Source organism: Phascolarctos cinereus, unplaced genomic scaffold (assembly GCF_003287225.1).
Source record: "Phascolarctos cinereus isolate Bilbo 61053 unplaced genomic scaffold, phaCin_HiC Scaffold_4;HRSCAF=312, whole genome shotgun sequence".
NCBI lineage: Eukaryota > Metazoa > Chordata > Mammalia > Diprotodontia > Phascolarctidae > Phascolarctos > Phascolarctos cinereus.
This window is the reverse complement of record NW_027555847.1, coordinates 203,611,800-203,626,537: the sequence shown is the minus strand read 5'-3', so window position 1 is coordinate 203,626,537 and position 14,738 is coordinate 203,611,800. Positions and strand designations below refer to the sequence as shown.

The 14,738-nt window shown below is 35.5% G+C and overlaps 1 protein-coding gene across 1 annotated transcript in view; it reads left to right on the top strand.

Moving 5' to 3' along the window:
* HSDL2 (hydroxysteroid dehydrogenase like 2) overlaps positions 1–12,949 on the top strand; it is a 40,358-nt gene extending 27,409 nt beyond the window's left edge. Inside the window, exons 7-11 of the mRNA XM_020972452.2 lie at positions 1,571–1,765; positions 3,564–3,635; positions 5,889–6,041; positions 6,506–6,634; positions 12,151–12,949. Of these exons, the coding sequence (XP_020828111.1) occupies positions 1,571–1,765; positions 3,564–3,635; positions 5,889–6,041; positions 6,506–6,634; positions 12,151–12,263 (662 nt within the window). The 3' untranslated portion in view covers positions 12,264–12,949. The remainder of the gene's footprint in view (positions 1–1,570; positions 1,766–3,563; positions 3,636–5,888; positions 6,042–6,505; positions 6,635–12,150) is intronic.
* The last annotated feature ends 1,789 nt before the right edge of the window (positions 12,950–14,738 follow it).

Genomic DNA, 14,738 nt, shown 5'->3' with positions numbered 1-14,738 from the left:
TCTGGCTTCAAGGATTCCATTTATTTGGTAAGTTTTACCACTTTCTCTTCTAAGCCACTGATTCCTCTTCTGGTTCATTCTTTGAGAATTTTTATTTCATTTTTTAATCTCTTCATTCATTCCATTTATGTATTCATGCAGTCCTTATGGAAATTCCTTTTTTTTTTCTCTGAGTCTTTGCTTGCAGTTCCTTTGCAGTTAGAGTTGCGGTAATTTTGGTAGTGGTTATTTTTCTTTGGTTTACTCATCTCTTCAGCTTTAGTTACTGAATTGGGGCTCTGCCCCTGCACTGAGCTTTTGGATGTGATGGTCAGTCTTGCTAAGCTTGTCCTGGATCCTCTGACCTCTACTTCCCCAGGTTGCCTTCCTTCCCTCCCTCTTTGAGGTTCAAAGTATTAGAACTTAAAGAACTTCTGTAGCATCTCAGGAGAGTGTGTTAGGGACCTCAGATTCCCCGGGCCTGGATTTTCCCAAGCTAAGTGTTGAGGCATCACATTGCCAACTTGCCAACTGCTCCTCCCTGGGAGAAACTTCCACTCTTGCTGCCTTCTACACCAAAACCTCACAAGCTACGCATACATTGTCACTGGTTGCACTAGTACTCTGTGTGTTGGAGGAGCCTTTCTTTCCTTTTGCTTTTGGGTGACTTTTGTGTCATTCTGGTATAGAAGGTGTCACCATAGCTTATCATTGTATTTCTTGATCACTTTTAGTCTGTTGTGAACTTCAGAGTTTTGCTGAAGTAAGTTTGTGTGAGCTGGGAGACCTGCCTGCCTCCTGTTCAGGCAGCCATCTTGGCAGAAAGTACCCTTATGTCCTTAATCTTTCTAACCTTAATTCCTTTTCTATAAAAATGAGTATTTTTTTTAAAAAAATGGGTATAGTACTTATACCATCTCCTTCAGGGATGTTGTGAGGATTCAGCACAATGTATAGCATTTGCAAACCTTAAAGCATATTATAAATGTTAGTTGTTATTTTTGTATCTTGTACAATACTAATTGAATAATTACTGTAAAAGCAAAATTTGAGAGCAGTCTCTTCTGTTTTCAGTGACAGTCCTGTTCTCTTCTACTCCATCTTTCATATTCAGAATGGAATTCTGAACATACATATTAAAGTGTCCTTTTCAATCAACCCTTTTAGGTAATATCTCAAGTTAATTTTTAAAATGGTACTGAAAAAACCCTTTGGGTTTTATTTAGGATGGAGATCAGGATTAGATACTGAAGGTGAGAAGGAAGAAGGATGGGTGTTTAGTATGGAGAAAGGCCACATCTGAAGTAGTGCAAAGTCTTATTTGTAAAATGTTTTCAAAGAAGTATAGTTTATTACTATTCTGGCTCCAAATTATTAAAGTTAAAGCATATATCCTTCCTTGATGTTAGCAAATAGTAAAATACAAAAATATGAAATTACATGTACCATCAACCATCACTGTATTACACAATTTTGTCTTTTTTTTTTTTACTGGAATTTACAAATCAGAGAGGGAGCATGGGCCAGCTCTTACATTCTGTTTGTGTGGCTTGATTTTGTGTGCTTTGTGTGTTATTTTTCTGCCTTGCAGCCATACATACTGCTGCTATGGATATGATGGGAGGAGCTGGTGTTGAAAGCCAATGCAGAAAAGCTGACATCGTTGCCGATGCTGCATATTCCATCTTCAGTAAACCAAAAAGTTTCACTGGCAATTTTATTATCGATGAAAATCTATTAAAGGAAGAAGGAATTAAAAATTTTGATGTCTATGCAGTTAAACCAGGTAAAGTTTATGTTTTTTAAAAAGTTGATGGGAATACTATCTGTAGTCCTTTAAAAGTCAGATTATATTACTAGAATCAGCCTGGAATTTTAGAGTTGGAAGAGGCCTTGGTAATTATCTAGCCCACCATATGCTCAAAAGAATAATTATCCAACCTCTGTTTGAAGACCTCCATTGAAAAGGAACCCACCATCTTCCAAGATAGCCCATTTCATTTATTTAATGACTCTGGTTGTTAGAAAGGTTTATTTCTGACAAGTTTAAATTTGCTCCTTCGCAGCTTCCATGTATTGTCTCAGGTCAACCCTCTGGGTCCAAATAGAACAAATCCAATTCTTCCACATAATATCCCTTCAAATACTGGAAGACAGCTATCAAGCCCCTCCTCATTTGTCCCTTCTCCAACCTAAACATCACAATTCAAATTATCCAAAATAAAAAATAAAGGCTAGTTTTTTACATTGGTCTCAGATTTTTAAAATGGAGACTTTGTTTAGTAATCTTACATTGGAAAATCTGCTTTTTCCAAACCTTTTAGGGCTGTGAAACCTTTCTGAAAATGTCTTTCATATGTACTATATTGTTGGGGAAGGACAAGATTGTTGTGGCAGTCAGAATGATGGTCTGCTACCTCATGTGATTTGCATATCCCTGTGAAGACCTCTCTGCCTTAATCTGTATCCCCCATTCTCATGCCTTGTTTAAGAATTCTACCCCTTAGCTCTTTTAGATATAGGAGGCACTCAGCAATAGCACTTCTAGGGCCATATCCCAAAGAAATCATACAAATGGGGAAAGGACCCACATGTACAAAAATATTCATGGCAGTTCCTTTTGTGGTAGCAAAGAATTGGAAATTGAGAGGATGCCCATCAATTGGGGAATGGCTGAGCAAGTTGTGGTATATGAATGTGATGGAATACTATTGAGCTATAAGAAATGATGAACAGGCTGATTTCAGAAAAACCTGGAAAGACTTGCATGGTCTGATGCTCAGTGAAGTGAGCAGAACCAAGAGAACGTTGTACACAATAACAACCACTTTATGCAATGACTAATATTGATAAACTTAACCCTATTCAGCAATACAAGGATCTAAGACATCTCCAGAGGCCTCGTGATGGAAAATGCTATCTGCATCCAAAAAACTATGGAAGTTGAATTGCTATATTTTTTTTCTCTTCTGTTGAGTTTTGTTTCCTCTTTCTGATGGTTCCTCCTATTGGTTTTAATTTTTTCTTACAACTTCACTAATGTGAAAATATGTTTAATAGGAATGTAAATGTGTAGCCTGTATCAGATTGTGGGCCATCTTGGGGAGGGTGGTGGGGAGGAAGGGGGAGAAAAATTTTCAACTCAAAAGCATGTGGAAGTGATTGTTGATAAATCAAAATAAATTAATAAAAATAAGAAAATAAAATAATAGATATAGGAGGCACTGTGGCTTATATATCAGGTGCTCAGGTGTTCAGTCAATTGGATTTTAAGACTTTGTGGTCATTGAGACATTCTCTATTAAGTTATTTAGCAATTGGTTGGTCAATCAACAGGCATTTATTAAGCACCTAATCTATGCTGGGCTGTGCTAAATTCAGGGCACTTCTAGGAAAAAATAATGCATTAAGCAATATTTGTTATTAGCATCTTATTGGGGAATTAGTTTATCATTGTATTTTCTAGTCATGTCCACTAGCCAAGAATAAACCTCTCTAGGAATGGGACATAAGATCAATATCGTCAATTTTTGTGGAATTCTTTTCATTTATTTACCTATTTGTTTTTGGATTACCTTTTTTAGGCCACCCTTTATTACCAGATTTCTTTGTGGATGAATACCCTGAAATGGTTACCAAGGAAGTGGAAAAACAAGGTAAGGTGATGATTTTATTTTCTATAGGTTTGTAATGATAGGAATATATATAGAGATATATCTATATCTCTATAGATATAGATATATAGATATATAGATATACACATATATATATACATATGTATGTATATATATATGCATATATGTACACACACACATATATATGTAGTCTAAAATAAAATAATTGCCCTCAAAAAGTGATACCTGCTTCGCTGTGAAAGCTCTTGATAAGTTAAAGTATAGGATAAATAATTAGGATCCTTTAAATCCCACCCCCAGTCTCCCAGACAAAGAAGGGTTTTATTTTCCTCCTACCGGCTGCAGACAGAAAAAAGCCAGAGACCCTTAATATTATCCTTGCAGCCATTTAAAAAAATTATTGGAAAATTCAGTTCAATTCAACTCAACATTTATTAAATGCCTACTGTGTGCTGAGCACTGTGCTAGGCTCTGGGAGAGATGCAAAGTTGAGATAAGATAAGGTCCCTGCCTCTTGGAGCTTGCAGTCTAGTAGGAGGATATGACAGGTATGAAAATAACCACAATAGAAAATGCACATTATAAGTACATAAGGGAGGTACAAACACAGTGCTCTTTATAGCATCACAATTAGCTTTTGTTTTTCTTTCTATTATTGACTCTTTAAATGTTGCTTTATTTTGGAGAAGAATTGGTTAACATCAGAGTATGTTGGAGCGTTGTTATAACACTGTTCTCAGGGTCAATACCATGGGACAGGTTAGGTAAAGTATGCTGATAATGAGGTTTAATTGTAACTTATTTTAAAAAGAAACCTAAATAGATCCTAGAGGGACCCCATCCCCCCTGCTAAGTTCTCTCCAGTGAAGAGTTATAACAAGTTTCCAGTATACTAGTTTTTCCTGATTTCTTCCCTAGTTAGAACTTGGACATCTGGTATTCAGAAGGAGAAAGTTCTTTCAAGTAACCAGTTTCCAGGTAAACGTTCAGGTAATGAGTGCTTTTGCCATCAGAATTGTAGGGTATCCAGTGTTCACACAATTGAGAGGCAGTGTGGTGCAGTGGATAGAGAGCAGGACTTGGAGTCAGCAAGACCTGCCGGGTTCAAATCCTGCCTCAGACACTTGCCGACTTTGTGATCTTGGGCAAGGCACTGGACCTCTCTGGGCCCCAGGTCCTCATCTGTAACATGGAGGGGGTTGGACTAGGTGCTCATTAAGGTCCCTTTCAGCTCTAAATCTGTGACCCTATGACTTAACTTCTCTGAGCCTCACTTTCCTCATCTGTAAAATGAGGATTTTCATAGCAGTTACCTCACAGGATTGTTGTATGGATCAAATGAGATAGTATAAGTGCTTCATAAACCTTAAAGCACTTTGTAAATATCAGCTATAAATGTAATTATTATTCACTGAAGTATTCGGTATTCACACATTCGAGACTGTGTTGATTTTAGAGCTTTCCTTCCTCCTTTCCCTTCTCCTGCAACACGTCAAAGGAAGCCCCCTTTGCAAAAGCAGGTATTACTCTCTTGTTTGTTTTGGAAGGCCAAGTCTGTTTTTCTGCCAGTGGGTAAATTTTATTTTTCTATTTGGTCGAGACCTGGGATTCATTGCATCACTGTAAGGAACTCCCAGCATGGAAACCCTCCACTGATACTGATGGGTAACTCTTCTGTAACTTTTTAGTCTTAGAGAGTTGCCTTGGGCCAACTGAGAGGTTAAGTCACACAACTAGTGTATATCAGAGGCAGGACTTGAACCTAGTTCTTCCAGACTCCAAGGCCAGCCCTCTATCCACTATGTCCTGCTGCCTCTCAGTGTGGGGTGGGAGTGGGTGGGGGAGCTATATCTTATCTCAACTTTGCATCTCCCAGAACATAATTGGGCACTTAGTAAATGTTGAGTTGAATTACTAAACTGAATTTAAGCATTTTGTTGTTTCCTCCAGTTGATAGGTGGTGGTGATATCATAGGGAACCTATTAAACAAAAGCATCTCAGAACTATTTCTAATCATTCTCTGAGTGACTGGTGTCTTCAAATGGAACAATCTGGGGGTATGTAAAGTTATTAGATGTTATCATTTTATTAATCTTCTAGTGTCCATTAGATGGGCTAAGTAATGCACTTTAGGTCACAGGCTTTGGTAAAATTGTAAACCTAGGTTTGCATCATATTATACAGTGTTTGATAGGTATCTGTTTAACTAGTGCTTAATGTTTGGCCTTATGTTGCTGAGTTTTCAAGTGCAAAAAATGCCACCTTTCCAACAGATGCAGCTCCAACAGCAAAAGATTTGAAACAGTATCTACAACAACCAAAATTAGCTGCTGGAGCAGTTGAAGAAACATTTAAAATTCTTAAGACAGCTCTCAGTGAAGATATTGTGAAAGCTACTCAGGCAATTTATCTATTTGAACTCTCTGGTAAGGATAAATTCTATTAACTTTTGCTTTTAATTCAATTTAGCAAATATTTATTGAACATCTATTTTAAGTGGAAGAAAGTCAAGAACATTAGTAATATCCTTGATAATTAGTTATGGTTGGATTGCCTGGTACTTTTAAACCCCACTTGACATATCTTCATTTTTCAAAGGAAGACTTACTGCTTTAACCAACTATTTCCTGGCAAGGTTGTTTTGGTTTTTGCCTCTAAGAATTGGGGAATACAAAGTAAACTACTGAATTATAAGGCAGAAGCCAGTTTTGGGGGACAGAAAAAGAAGTAACTTTTAGTCTTCTAAATAGGATGTTATGTTGTTGATAAGTAGTGTTAATAAAAAGTCAATTTGTGCAGCTATATTCTAAAATATTAAACTCCTGTATCTCTTTTTAGTCCATTGTCAAGTTTGATAAAGACAATTTTTATGACTTTATATCGTACATAGGTGAAGATGGTGGAACTTGGTACCTTGATCTTAAAAACAATGGTGGGAGTGCTGGGTCTGGACAGCCTAGTGAACCAGTAGATGTGGTATTGACCATGACCACTAGTGATTTTGTGAAAATGTTTTTGGGTGAGTTCCCAAATAAGTCCATCTCATGTGTTGTATATGTGTATATGTGTGTGTGTTTTAAGCTAGTATGAATATAATCTTATTTTAAAGTGTATGCTTACTCTCTTCCTTAGTAATCAAAGATACAAACTTTTTAAATCTAGAGTTTCCATGAATCTTGAGCAACTCCTTACATTGCAGATTAGTTGCCAAATTATCCCTACATTTCCCTGTTCCTATACTTACTGCTGCCACTGCCATAGCCATTTTCCTCACAGTACTGAACTCTACCTGGGTAACACAAGAGTGAGTTGGAAATCAACTTTTTTTTTTGTGTTACTAGCAAGCAGTTATTCAGGGGAACAGAGCACTGGAGACAAAGACCTATAGTCTTAAAAAGAATTCTTACACTTGATTCATTACTGGTAGCCAGAAGGAAATTATCTGTTTTCAATAGCAACGTGATCAACAAAAATGTTGAGCTTAAGCCCAGGACTGTTTATGGAGAAATAGGAATTTTGGAGGGAACATTCAGATATGGCTGCTTCCGTGATAAAGAACACCACAATTCCAGTCTTTCTTTGAAACTCCTGAGCTGCTTCTGCTAGTCCACCCATTTATATCTGGGACCAACAGAAAAGTCCCTTAGGAGGTGATTTAATCTAGGATCCATTTTAGAGGTGTACCAGAAAAAGTAAGTTATGTCCTGTACACTAAAGCCATGTGTTTATGTAACAGCAAGAGTCTCCAGGTTGTATGGAGGACTTCCACAATTAGAGCTCAGGCAACTTCAGACGCTAATTAAAATAATACTATAATTGACAGGTCCAGTTCCGTTTATTTTAGTTCAGCAAATAGCTCTAGGTGCTGAGGACAAAAGTGAAACCCCCTGTCCTCAAGGAGCTTAAATTCTACCATCAGTAAACATGTACACAGATAACTAAATAGAATATATATACAAAATAAGTTCAAAGTAATTTTGAGAATCGGAGGTATCACTCTCAATTGAGTGAGTCAGGAAAGACTTCTTGTGGGAAGTAACATTTGAGCTGAGGTTTGAAGGAACCTAAGGATGCGAAGAGGTGGAAATGAGGAAGGGAGAGCACTTGTGCAAAAATGCAGAGATAGGGAATGGATTGTCGTCTACAAGGAACAATAAATGTGGCCAGTTTTGGCTGGATCATGAGAGACGATAAAATTTGTTCTAGAGGCAATAGGGAGCCACTGAAACTTTCTGAGGCAGAGAAACAGCATAGTCAGATGACCTAGGCTTTTGGAGGATGGATTGGAGAGAGGAAAGGAGAGACTTGAGGCAAAGAAACCAATTAGGATTAAAAGGTAATAACGACTTGAACTAAGGTGGTTGTGATGATGTAAATGGAGAGGTAAAGATGGTGGTGAGAGATCTTTAGGGAGGGGGTAGTAGAGAACAAGACCTAGCAACTGATTAAATATGAGAGGTGAGTGAGAATGAAAAGTCAAGGATAACCCCGATGTTGGAACCTGAGTGACTAGAGAGCGGTATTCTTTTTTTTTTTAAGGCAATTGGGGTTAAGTGACTTGCCCAGGGTCACACACAAGCGTTTGGTCTGAGGCCAGATTTGAACTTAGGTCCTCCTGACTTCAAGGCCAGTGCTGTATCCACTGCGCCACCCAGCTGCCCCTGAGAGTGGTATTCTTGACAGCAATAGAGAAGTTAGGAGAAAGGTTGGTTTTAGGAGTAGATAAATTCTATAATATTACTTATTATACCTAGAAACTTTAGCTTTATTCTGTTTGCATCTTTATAATTTAAAGGTCACATAATATCTCTTCTCTATATGTTTTGGTTTTAGACAAAAGCTACAAATTTCTGATTTGATCAGATAAGGATTCTTTTTTCAGCTATAACCTATAAACATATTTGGTCCAATGTATGTGATTTTCCTTATCTTTTTAGAAGCTTTAATTTTCCTAAAGTTGTAAAATTTCTGTGATTTTTTTTGACATGCCCTTGATTATGAATTTTTGCAAGTCAGTTAAAATCTTATCAATATGTCATTTTTAAGTAACTTGTAGATATTGAAAATATAAATTTCTTGACTACTTCTAATCAAGAGAGATCAGGACACTCCTTTAGTATGTGCCCTTACTTGTAAATATGATCATTTTTATAAATTTTTAATGGGGGGCCCATTTTTATTTTTATATCTCTTATAAATGTGCTCCCTTAGACTGACAAGGGCCATTGAATACAGCACAATATTAACACAGTTTATAGCCAAATTAAGGATTTTGCCATAGAATTAAGATTCCTTCTCTTTTTTCCCATTCCCTCTTTCTCCCCCTTTACATCTCTCCTTCCTTTTATTTATGTGGTTATAGGATTGATTTTGAGGTAAGAAAACATTACCTATTACTACATTCTGTATCCTGGTTACTTAACATTTATTTTGTATTGACATCTATGTATCGGTTGTTTCCTCCCCTGGAAAAATTAAGCTCCTTGAAGGCATGGACCGTGTTTGTCTTCTTTGCCTAGCACAATGCCTTTGCACATAGTAGACATCTGATAATTGCTTGGTAAATAATTTGGTAGGCATTTAATCAGTGTTCTGTAATGAAAATGACCAAATACTCCAATCAGGTAGAATTGCCTCTTTTGGTCAATAGAGGGCATTGCAAGATAAAGTAAGATGACCTCATAAATGCTATTTTATTTAAAAAGTCCTTTAAAGACAAATTTTGGTAAATTTTTAATTAGCAGAAACATCTAAGATAAAATGTTACTTTTGGAGACAACCTTAAACTTTTTAATTGAATAGAAATTTGGATAGATACAGTAAATATTATTACTGTATACTTATAGTACATTGAATTATTTTTAAAATCAGCTTATTTTATACACTAGATATATTCCTTAAAAGCAAGTATGTATGCATTGATTCATTTTCCCATTGAAAATGTGTTATAACTTTAGAGTTAGATTATCTTTATTTCTGTAGATGTTTAATTTTTGATTGCAAAGGCATAGTCTTCCAAATTGCCTTCTTACCTCTATTTCCCCTATTTGTTGTTGTTCAGTCATCTCTGACTCTTCATGACCTCATGGATCATAGCATGCCTAAGACTGTCCATGGGGTTTTCTTAACAAAGTTACAGAGTGGATTGCCACTTCTTTCCCCAGTTGATTAAAGCAAGCAGAAGTTAAGTGATTTGCCCAAGGGTCACTCAGCTAGAAAGTACCTGAGGCCGGATTTGAGCTCAGGTCCTCCTGACCCTAGACCCACTGCTCTATCCAACGAACCACCTAGCTTTAGTTCCTCTATGTCCACTGTGAAATAGTTAATAATACCTCATATAGGGGTTCTTAACCTGGGATCTATGAAATTATTTTTAAATTATTTTGATAACTGTATTTCAATGTAATTGCCTTCTTTTGTAGTCCTATCTATTTTATTGATTTAAAAGCATTATTCTGAGAATGGGGTCCAACTGCCGAAAAGGTTATGACCCCCTGATCTAGCACTTTGCAGTTTACAAAGCATTTCCCTCACAATAACCCTCTGAATTGTACTGTAAAAATTACCTCCATTTTTTTTAAACTTGCGCACAGTCCCATATTTAGTAGGAGAGAGAGCCTGTACTTGAACTCTGCTCTTTAATCCAAAATTTGAATGTACTACATGTTATTTAAAGAGGTGTTCTTAACCTTTTCAGGGGGAGGGGCCATAGATCCCTTCAGCAAGTCTGGTGAAGCCTATAGACCCTTTCTCAGAAGAATGTTTTTAAATATGTAAAATAAAATGATTACAAATGAAACCAATTATATTGAAATACACTTATCAAAATATTTTTTAAAAAACAAGTTAACAGACCTCAAATTAAGAACCTCTGATTTAAAGGAATCCTGTAAGTCTTTATATAAAAGGCAAAATTCCTTTTATAATAAATCTTCTGATTTACAAATTCAGTATATTTCTTAATCGTATTTCTTAAGTCAGATCCTTAAAATTTTTATTGTTTTGCAGGATACATGAAAAATAGTGCTTAACATGTAGTTGCAAAACCCAAAACATTAATATAAGTAAGCTTTTGAGAAAAGTAAGATTTCAGTGATGAAGTTTTGATTAACAAAAATAGGTCCTCCTGACCTTAGTACAGGGAAAAAAAATCTGACACTACAGTTGTTTAGTACATCAGTTTCCTTTGTCTCTGATAATTGTAGTTAAAATCATTACTAATTTCATTCTTTATGTTCAAATTAGATAGTTTGCACATTACAATTTAGTATGGCTAGCTACTATTTTGTTTCTTGTGTCCAGATCTGCAATAGAAGTTGAGATGGAAGAAGAACATCTTTGTGTCTGTATTTGTGAAATATAGTTGGTATTTTGGTGGTGGTATTTAAACAGTAATTCCCTTCATATAGTGCTTGTATTCTTTACATATAGGAATATGTCACAGCTCAAAAAGCTCCAGTGGCTTCCTCTTGTCTATAGAATAAAATATAGACTCCTCTTTGTGGCTTTTATAGCCCTTCAAAAATCTAGCTTGTGGTTGACTCCTTTTTAGGTTTACTGAACATTGCTCTCCTTTACATACTCTCCATTCTAGTCAAAGTAATCTGCTTGAGATTCCCTTTTCACAATACCCCATCTGCTGTCTTTATGCCTTTTGCCCAGACCACTGCCTCCCAGACCTGGAATGCACTTTTTCTTCATCTCTCCTCCATACAACTCCAGGCTTCTTTCTAAACTCAAGCAGCATTCCAGAAGGAAGCCCACCACTGTTCCCCTAATAATTCACTGAGCCCTTCTCCTGGAAATTGCTTTGTATCTGTCTATATCTATATATTTTATATTTACTGTTAATGCAATTTTCTTCCCTCCAACAAACCTTCCCCCCCCCAAAAAAAGTGTCTAAGCCCTTTGAATATAAAAACTATTTTGTTCTTGTATCCCTACCACCTAGTAAATTGTCTGGCTCACAGTAGGTATTTATTTTTAAATGCTTGTTAAATTGATGGATGGATGGGTAGGTAAATAGATTAAAAATATAGCATCATGCACAGACCATATAGAGTGATTCCCTCAAAATAGCATTACTTTTTTTTTTATTAATAGTACCTTCATTTGATCTCATTTAAAGTTTAAAACTAAAATATGTGACATATATTTTGAAATAAACTACAAAAGTGATGTCTTATTTATCACCGTTTATTTCAGTGACTTTAAATGTGCTTACTTAGTGTTCAGGTTTTGATTATTTAAATGCAGAATAGATCTTTTCCCCTCTAGTTTTTATTTCCACTTAGCTTTTATCTTTTATATCATTCTTAGTTAACTTCCGGTCCTAGGAGTAGGGAATTTTCCCACTGTGATGTTATAAAAAACATTAATAAAAAGATTAACATCTCTGCACCTGCCTCTAAAGAGAAAGTTATAGAACTCTACTAGATTATTTCAGTAACAAATATCATAGCTGTAGTAAGTATATGTGCAAGTGAAATAATGTGCATTTTTTCCACTTAATTTTTTTGTTTTTTCCTGTTTTAGGAAAACTAAAGCCAACAAGGGCATTCTTATCAGGGAAGTTGAAGATTAAAGGTAATATGGCTCTAGCAATCAAGTTGGAAAGGTTGATGACTCAGATGAACTCCAGACTGTGATGGGAATGGAGTTCTTTTTCCATATGTAAACCATTTGGCCTTAAAGAGTAAAAACTTCATTGTTTAAAATACTACTGTTTACTTTGTTTTGCCTATCTGTAACATAAAGAAACATTTGTCATAGTGAAAATTTGACTTTTATGTCCATATAACTTGATAATTAAATCTTAATATGGTTCTAGCTTAGTTAAATGGAACCATAGGGTACTATTGTTTCTTACATATTCCTAATAGAGAAATATTGGATCTACCAAACCAGCTGGCTGAATTTTCATTTGTCACTAAGTATAGGCCAGAGAAATTCTCTTTGTTAGGATTAGGTACATAAAATCATATTTGATCTTATGGATCAGAAGTCAAATTGGATATCTTTATAGCTTTATTCCAGATACTACAAGCAAACTAATTGAAATTGAGGGTTTTTAAAAACTTGGTATTAATGAAAGTCTTTGCTGATATTTCGGATTTTTAAATAGTTATATTTTTAAGGAGATCATCAGTAATGTTAACATCTAATGAAATTTAAAATATGCTGGGGTTTTTTGTTTGTTATTATTGACTTGTCTGGTGCAAAACATCTACAAAAAACAATTTAAATGTAAATCAACTAATTGTAATATGAGTTATGCTCACTGTTATGTGTAAATGCTCTGAAATAAACTAACTTTCCCACCTGGTCTATATAATTGTTGCACTTTTTTTTTAAATCATAGAGGCATATACCTCCACAGGTTGGTCAAAGACAAAATGAAGTTTTGGTATAAGCCAAAATATTCCTAGCAGCATTCTTTGTGATTAAAAAAAACAACAACCTGGAAATAAAGTGACCACTCTTTTTTTGAGGGGTAAAGTGGCAGGTAAAGCAGGGGTATATGAATGAAATGGAATATTTATTATTATTATTATTATTATGTAAAAATGACAAATATGAGGAATTTGTAAAAAGTAGGGCAAATTTGTACAACACAATTCAAAGTAAAAATAAACAGAAGCAAAAGAACAATATTCATAATAACTATATTAACAATATAAATGAAAACAAGTCATTAAAAAGATACTGAACTCTGAATAACTGAAAAGCCAGTGAAGATTCCAGAGAACAGATAATGCAGCATACTTTCCTACCTGAAGCAGAGAAGTGGGGACAACTAGAACATAATCTTGTACATTTTAGAGAGCATCTCTGTCTCATCTGGTTTTTTGCTTGTTTTTCTTTGTCACAAAGGACGGTTCAACCTACAAAGAGTTAGGAAATGACTGTGAAAGGGAAAAAAGCATCAACCAAAGAGAACAACAAACAGTTCATTAGTTATGGCAGTGTTCAAGATAAATACTTAATTTTTTAAAAAGCCAAAATATACTCAGGCAGTGTGTTTATTTTTAAAAAGACATAGGAAAATTTTAATTATAGAAATGTAGCAATATAAGTCAAATGTGTATCAAGAACTAGGCCTAATTGCCATCCCATATGCTGCACCAGTACTAGTAGCCACAAAATGTTCAAAGAACCAGAGGAAGGGTTCCATTATGTTAGATTTTCTATAAAGAATTTACTGAAAGATATGAACAATTATACAGAATGAAAAATCATTTTGCTCTGCACAAAATTGGAAAGGTACACAAATCAAGGAAATTACAGGTCAATTGAGGTTTTAAGTTTCATTTTTGTTGCTTTGCTTCTTTCTCATTCTCCCCCTCTTCTAAGTATTGTCATGGGGGAGAGAAGTATTGGCTTTAAATTGGGCTTTAGAAGCTTATCCTTACACTCTAAGGGTTCCCACCAGTTATGTCTTTTGCTATCGCTAAAATATATTTCCAGTAGGGAAGGGGCCATAACCCAAGACCACTAATGTGCCTTTGGCCCAACAGTACCACTACTAGGTCTGTATCCCAGAGATCGAAGAAAAAGGAAAATGACCTATATGTACAAAAATATTTATAGCAGCTCTTTTTGTGGTGGCAAAGAATTTGGAAGCTGAGGGGATTTGGGGAATGGCTGAACAAATTGTGGCATAAAATCATGGTGGAATATTATTGTGTTATAAGAAATGAACAGGTGGTTACAGAAAAACCTGAGAAGACTAATGCAAACTAATGTGAAGTGAGCAGAACCAGAAGAGCATTGTACGCAGTTACAAAAGTAATGTAATGATGATCAGCTGTATAAAACTAGCCAATCTATGCAATGATCTAAGAATTCTGAAGGACTCATGATGAAAAGTGCTATCCAGCTCCATAGAGAGAACTGATGGAGTCTAAATGCAGATTGAAGCTATTTTTTTCCACTCTTTTTTCACAACAGGAATAATATAGAAATATATTAACGCATGACTTTACATGTATAATTGACATCACGTTGTTGCCTTAGGTGGGGCAGGGGCTGAAGGAAGAGAATTTAGAACTCAAAATTTTTAAAAATAAATGTTAAAAAAAAAGACTTCTGGTATGCCCTTCACTTTTGTCACCCACTTAGGA